The 7289-nt window shown below is 23.3% G+C and overlaps 2 protein-coding genes across 4 annotated transcripts in view; one reads left to right on the top strand and one right to left on the bottom strand.

The window, feature by feature from the left end:
- Positions 1 to 2721: 2721 nt before the first annotated feature.
- LOC102678380 (pre-mRNA-splicing factor Slu7) lies at positions 2722 to 4900 on the bottom strand. Of its 2 annotated transcripts, none has more exons than XM_006609259.2 (5): positions 4295 to 4900; positions 3954 to 4225; positions 3513 to 3836; positions 3097 to 3394; positions 2722 to 3027 (listed from the first exon to the last, which is right to left on the bottom strand). In XM_006609259.2, the coding sequence occupies exons 1-5, from the start codon at positions 4520 to 4522 to the stop codon at positions 2812 to 2814; spliced, it is 1338 nt and encodes a 445-aa protein (XP_006609322.1). In that variant the 5' UTR covers positions 4523 to 4900; the 3' UTR covers positions 2722 to 2811. The 2 variants fall into 2 exon arrangements, with proteins under 2 accessions (XP_006609322.1, XP_031370889.1); XM_031515029.1 differs by having other exon boundaries at positions 2781 to 3042.
- Positions 4901 to 5257: 357 nt separating this feature from the next.
- LOC102678522 (F-box/LRR-repeat protein 7) overlaps positions 5258 to 7289 on the top strand; it is an 11894-nt gene continuing 9862 nt past the window's right edge. The window contains exons 1-3 of one of the 2 annotated variants that reach the window (XM_031514942.1): positions 5258 to 5373; positions 5458 to 5580; positions 5903 to 7288. In XM_031514942.1, coding sequence (XP_031370802.1) covers positions 5916 to 7226 — 1311 coding nt within the window. In that variant the 5' untranslated portion in view covers positions 5258 to 5373; positions 5458 to 5580; positions 5903 to 5915 and the 3' untranslated portion in view covers positions 7227 to 7288. The remainder of the gene's footprint in view (positions 5374 to 5457; positions 5581 to 5902; position 7289) is intronic. The other variant, XM_006609260.2, reaches the window with a different exon arrangement.

Here is a 7289-nt window from a genome sequence, read left to right as displayed (position 1 = left end):
ATATATTTTCAATAGATAGACTGCATTTTTTGTTGCACAAAATTAATTTAATTAATTTAATTAACAAAATATATAAGAATTTTTATAATAATCTTTTATAATTATGATTAATAATATAATTAATATAAGAATGTACTTAATCTTATTTTATATATATATATAATTATATATTTAAATATATAATTTTATATTTAAATATATAAAATATTAATATATTTGTGACATACCTTTGGAGAGTCAACTCTGAAGGCCAAAATAAACACAAAAGTTGCTATATAAAAATATCGGTTGGATCTTATTTATTAAATTATAAACAATTGAAATTCGCATTAGATAAAGCAAAACAGGAATAAAGTGCATTGACAATATAATAGAGATAAAATGATTTTGCTCTATTTCCGTTTAATGCAAACTTCAATTTATAATTTAATAAATAAATCTTAACCGAAATTTTTGTTAATTTTTGTATTCAAATGTTAATATTTTTTCAATCCAAATATTGATATTTCATATTGATATTTTATGTGATAACATTAAAATATTGATACTTAATCCATAAATATCGAAATTTCAATATAATTTATTTTCTATAATAGATTGCAAAAAAAATGGACTAATCGCCAACTTTTCATTTGATTAATTTTTTTTTTTTCAATCTTTTACTTGAGAATTTGTCTTATAATCCGTATTATTAAGTTGGAAAGAAAGTTCTTGCGGTTTTTAACTATTAAAATCAATGCACATATTTTAGTTTAAACAAAATTTTATTAATCAAAATAAAGACCATTGCAATCAATGCACTTTTGCCAACGAGAAACAAGTTTTGTTATTCCAGTTGAATAAAATTCTGGAGTCCTGGAACTGAAATAGAAAAATTATTCGAATTTGCTTCTTGTCCATTATGTTTTCAATACCCTGAGAAATCAGAAAAACTAATTTGAAAATAAAATTATCACATTTTCACAGAATGAAAAATACATTTTAAAATTATGTACGAAGTCAATGTAATTTAATATCAATCGAAAATCTTAATCGAAAATAGAGCATTTAAAATCAAAATAACAAACATCATAAGAACTTTCCAACTTAATATCTTAGATAAGAATTAAGAAAGTAGTAATGTAATGGATATAATTTGAAAGAAGAAAATCTATTAAGTTAAAAATATTAATGGTTATTATTTTTAGATTCGTTGTCTATTGAAAATTGACATTCCGAGTAAATAATTCTATAATATATTTTTAATTATTCTATAATTGAAACATTTATTTTAAATAAGTGATTTACTTTTATTATTAAATTTTATTATTTTTAATTATAAATATCGTGATACTAATGATATCAATATTTTATTCACGAAATATATATGTATTGATATTGTAAGTATCTAACGAAAATTACGACTAAATAATTTGTTATTTATAGATAAAATCAAAATAATTTATGATGTTTTTGATGATTTATATACTGAATCATGTAATGATTTAAGTATTTTTATAATCATTAATTACTAATTAATTATTAAAACATTTATAGCCACATTTTTTTTTTCTATTTGTTTGCTCAAATTGTTAATAAACTTCCTTAGAATTTTCTTTGATGAGTCAAAATATAATTAATCTCATGCATTTTTTTTTTTATATATATATATAAAAATTTCTAAAAACATCAGGCCATGAAATGCAGAGAATAATAAATCCTGGCAAAAAATTCAAGAATTTAATCAAAAAAATATTTAACACTTATTTCAGAATCTTCGTGATATCCAAATTGCTGGAAATTGAGATACATATTATTTAATATATTAATGTACTATTCTTGGAGTCTATTTTAAAAATATATTTTTTTTTTATTATTATATAATTTATAAATATTTGCAAGAGAATAATCCAAAAATTAAAAGATTTATTAAGCTGAACTTAACTGTGCAATATTGAGATAGAAGAAATAGAAGAAATTTTAGAATATGATTTATAGAAATATAAGAAATTATTCACAGTTATAAATAAAAAAAAACTAATAATAAATAAAATAATGAATTGATTATATATTTATATTCTTCTCTTAACTTATTAGCCACATCACTATTAGAAAAATGAGAATAAAATTAATATTTCTATTAATATTTATATATAAACTAGAATTTTTTTATTGATGATTATTGCTTTAATTTTTTGTAAAAGATTTTTTTTTTCAAAAGTAGGAGTAACAATTACCAAAAATTAAAAAATTTTAAATAAATATCTAGAAAATATTATTCTTAAAAAATCCCAAAAAAATTATTTCTTAATTAAATTACATTATTTATTTTATTTCTTGAATTTTAAACTTTTGTTGTTATTTCTTTAATTCTTTTAATTTTTTACTATTCTTCTGCTATTTAAGTTATTTTATTTATCTGTAATCTTTATTACTTTTATATATTATATATATTTCATTTATATATTTATTATATATATATTTAATATATATATTATTATACAATTTATATATTATATAAATATTTAAATAAAAAAAAATTATATATAAATATTTAAATAAATTTAAATAAAAAATATATATAAAGTATAATATTGTATTTTATTTTTTCTTAAGATATAAATAACTTTTGTATTCAAACTAAATTGATTCATCCTATCCTGTTGATATCTATATATAGCATTTTTTTTATTTTCATATGAAATATTGGCTATTAAAATTAAAAAAATATAATTTAAATAGATATTGATATTTTTATTTTGATATTGAATGAATTTTAATTTTAGTACTGAATCATATAATATAAGTAATGAATAATAATATCTTATACTTTCATGGTATCGATTCATCCCTATCAACTGTTATCATTTCAACAATCTTTTTACCTGCATTTCCTATACAATATGAATTTTTTATAAATGAATGACAACATTTATATCCCCATTTACCAGTATGCCAGTAAGATCCCCAAACAGAATTATGATTATTTGGATAAATGTCTTCTTCATATTTTGATCTAATTATTTGTCTATCCTGTCCTTTAATAATCTGAATAAATCATAATTATTATATTATAATTATCTTCAATAATATAATAATATATATATGCATACATACCTTTCCATATCTAGAATATTCAACATATTGTTCCGTTTGTGCTAATAAAAGAGAAGGTGGAGGAGCATTAAGATGTTCTTCACCTCCATATGTACTAATTATGCTTTCACGAGTTTTATCTTTTAATTCATCACGCTTTTTATCATATTCCTGTTTAAGCAATTCTAATTTCGTAGGTTCTGCGAGCAAATGAACATCAACACCTCTTTCATGTGCTTCCCATGCAAATAATTGTGCATTTGCATGTCGTTGTGTATCTCCCGAAAAACGTGCGAAGTTTTCACCTTTATAATCTACCCTATAGAATGTTATTTTTAAAAATAAATATAATTTGTAATATTTTTTTATGTATTATTATTTATTAAATTATTTATTATATTAAAAAGTAAAGAAATTTATAAAATAATTTTACATACTCTCTATCTGTACCAGCATAAGGATTATCGCGCATAGATCTTGTTTTAGGATCATAATATGCTGAATTTGGATCCAAATTTCTTAAATATTTTGCTGTATCTTCTCTAATTCGTAAATTTCTAACAGTAATACGTTGTTTAGAATCTACTTTTGTTCCAGGCATATCAACTTCATCAACATATTTATCTTCATCTTTATCTGAATCTTGTTCATCATTTTCTTCTGCATTTAATTTTTCTGCACGCATTTGTCTTTTTGCTTCTTCAATCTTTTGATATTCTTCAACAATAGCTCTATGTTGTGAAGGATCGTAACCAGCCCATCTGCATATTAAAGAAATATATTTAAAATATTATTATAAAATAAATCTTACAAATTAAAAAAAATATATTATATAAAATATATCTATTAAATTACCTATCTAATCCTAAAAAAATTACCTGTCTCTTTTGCCATCATAATCTGTAGATAATTCTGGTTGAGTAAATTCATCTGGTGCTATATTTGCATTTGTATATTTTGCACCTATTTTACGTGGACGTTCCATACATTCTTTTTTTTTATGAGTTATTGCTCCACAATTTTCACATGCTCCTTTACGATATTTACTTGCTACTTTAGATGAATCTACACCACGTTTGTACCATTCATTTATACCACTATATTTCTTTTGTTTTTCTGGTTGTGGTCTTTGATGCTTTAAAGTAGGTCCCTTAAAAAATTATTTATAAGTATTAATTTTATTACAAAAAAAATCAATTTTATAAAAGTCAATACATACTTGAGCTCCAAAATACCATGGTGTAGCACTAATATATTGTGGTATATGTGGATTAATATCTTTGCCTTCTTCATCTACTGCAGCTGGTGCTGTACCAGCTTTTCTTGCTTCTTCCAATTCTTTCGCTTTCCTCCAATCTTCTCTACTTTTTTTCTTTGGTTCATCTTCGAAATTGCTTTTATTTTTTATAATTTTTGATACAGGTACATTAGCTAAAGTATTAGCCATTTTATTAAAATAATTAATAAAATAGTTAAATTAATTTTAATATTATAATATTATTTTTCACTTATAAATATATTTTAAGCAAAGTATTAGAAATAATCTAATAATATATAATATATAATATATATGATATAATATATAAATTTATTGGAAAATATTCGAATTTGACATTAGATTATAATCTAATAGATTATAGAAGTAATAGATTATAGTAGATTATAAAATAGTAGAAGAACAAACTAATTGAAAAACCATAGTTCCATCAAATCAATTCAGTTGGCAATCCTCAATTTTTCTCTAGTTTTCTCTTTATTTCCACTCTATTTCTTCCATATCGAATTTTATATCCCTTTCGGCAATACTGACTATATCTAATAAAGTATATTCAAGATCTATTTTTTAAGGTAGATTTACAAAATTTAATACGTATATAATGATTATATTATATATACATTTCCATTCAATGTAAATTTATATACTTTATATATGTATTTTATAATAAATCATTATAGTATAAAATTCATATAATTTTTTAGTATTACACTAACTATTCCTACAATTTGTATTTTTATTTTATTTTCTTTTTATTTTATTTCATTGTAAATTATGAGAAGATATATGTCAAAAAAATAAAATAAAAAAGTATAAAAAAATTTATAAATTATTATCAATTATAAATGTAAAAATTTTTAAGTTTTTAAGTAAATTTATATTAAAAAAAATTGTGTAAAATTGACTAATGGAAATCACCTTAAAAAGGTCTATTTAAAAAGTGGGAATTTATCGATAGTATTGGACCTTTATAAATAAGTATATTTCAAATTTAATATTTTCGCTACAATTTTTAATTTTAAGTATGTAATTAAGTAATTTAAAATATATGTATATTAATTAGTACTTCTAAAAATATTAATACATTGTATTTTTATTATATAAAGTAGTTACGATCTCCAGCTGCTTCAAGAATTGGAATATGATCAAAATGGAGTCAGTGCCAAATAGATCGATATTGTTCTGTAATGTTACGTATTGTTGCTGATTTTTCTATTTATTGCATAATAGTAAGTAAATACTTACTTATTAAAATTTATTCGTCATATTTTGCGTTATTTACTTAATAAAATGATTAATTGATTATCAACATACCCGCGAAATTTAAGTTCTAATGTTAAAACTGGTTTTTTCAATTCTTAAAATTTATTTTCATTTCTTATTTGCTAATTTTTTTAAAATATTAAGTTTTATAGAAATAAAAATATTATTAGAATATATAAAATACAAATTTAAAAAAATATTAAAATTGTAAAATATGAAGAAGTTACAAATAATTGTTAATGAATTCTATTGCAATTTGGAAATATGTTTTTCTTTTTTTTAATATAGAATAGAGCATGGAATGGATGGATCATGTCCACTTTTGCTTCCATCCTTTGAGGAAAAGGACAATTCTGAAACTTCATATTCATCTCAAAAGATTGGTCTATATAGGCCAACATCAGATACTATTGATTTAGGATATCATACATTAGATAATAATGCTTGCCGTTCATCATCTGCGTCAACTATTATACCAGTTCCAATTAGACAACAAATTTTATTGCAACAGAAGTGCATTTATGTAACAGATTTGTGTCAATTGGATGATACTTTATTATTGAAGATATTTAGTTGGTTGGGTACCAGAGATCTATGTTCCATTGCTCAAACCTGCAGACGTCTTTGGGAAATAGCATGGCATCCATCTCTTTGGAAAGAAGTAGAAATAAGATATCCACAAAATGCAACAATTGCATTAAATGCTTTAACCAGACGAGGATGTCATACATATATTCGTCGTTTAATAATTGAAGGTGCTATTGGTTTAACTGGAATTTTTGCCCAATTACCATTTTTAAGCTTAACTTCATTAGTTCTACGACATTCTCGACGTGTTACAGACACAAATGTGACAGTCATTTTAGATAATTGCATACATCTAAAAGAATTGGACTTAACAGGATGTATTAGTATAACAAGAGCATGTAGTCGAATAACTACATTACAGTTACAATCATTAGATCTTAGTGATTGTCATGATGTGGAAGATTCTGGCTTAGTATTGACATTGTCTCGCATGCCACATCTTGCTTGTTTGTACTTACGACGATGTGTGCGTATAACTGATGCAACTCTTATTGCAATTGCCTCTTATTGTGGCAGCTTGCGCCAATTATCTGTTTCGGATTGTGTAAAAATCACTGATTTTGGAGTACGTGAATTAGCAGCACGTCTTGGCCCATCTTTGCGTTATTTTTCAGTAGGGAAATGTGATCGTGTATCAGATGCTGGTCTATTAGTTGTTGCTAGGCATTGTTATAAATTGAGATATTTAAATGCTCGTGGCTGTGAAGCACTTAGTGATAGTGCTACGTTAGCTTTGGCACGTGGATGCCCACGTTTAAGAGCTCTTGATATAGGAAAATGTGATATTGGTGATGCAACTCTTGAAGCCCTTTCTACTGGTTGTCCAAATTTGAAAAAATTATCCTTGTGTGGTTGTGAACGTGTCACAGATGCTGGATTAGAAGCATTAGCATATTATGTACGAGGATTAAGACAACTCAATATTGGTGAATGTTCTAGAGTTACATGGGTTGGATACAGAGCAGTAAAACACTATTGCCGTAGATGCATTATAGAACACACAAATCCTGGTTTTTCAAGCTGAGTCTTTTAAACTATTTTTTGCTAATATTATTTACAATCTATTTATTAACAATATTTTTGTATG

Source organism: Apis dorsata, unplaced genomic scaffold (genome assembly GCF_000469605.1).
Source record: "Apis dorsata unplaced genomic scaffold, Apis dorsata 1.3 scaffold_52, whole genome shotgun sequence".
Lineage (NCBI taxonomy): Eukaryota > Metazoa > Arthropoda > Insecta > Hymenoptera > Apidae > Apis > Apis dorsata.
Note: the sequence above shows the minus strand (reverse complement) of the source record. Positions and strands in the feature narration are given on the sequence as shown.

Coding starts and splice junctions, on each gene's coding strand:
- LOC102678380 (XM_006609259.2), bottom strand. CDS start 4,522: ATGGCTAATACTTTAGCTAATGTACCTGTATCAAAAATTATAAAAAAT. Junction 3,837..3,953: donor TATGATGGCAAAAGAGACAG/GTAATTTTTTTA, acceptor TTTAATATGCAG/ATGGGCTGGTTACGATCCTT. Junction 3,395..3,512: donor TATGCTGGTACAGATAGAGA/GTATGTAAAATT, acceptor AACATTCTATAG/GGTAGATTATAAAGGTGAAA.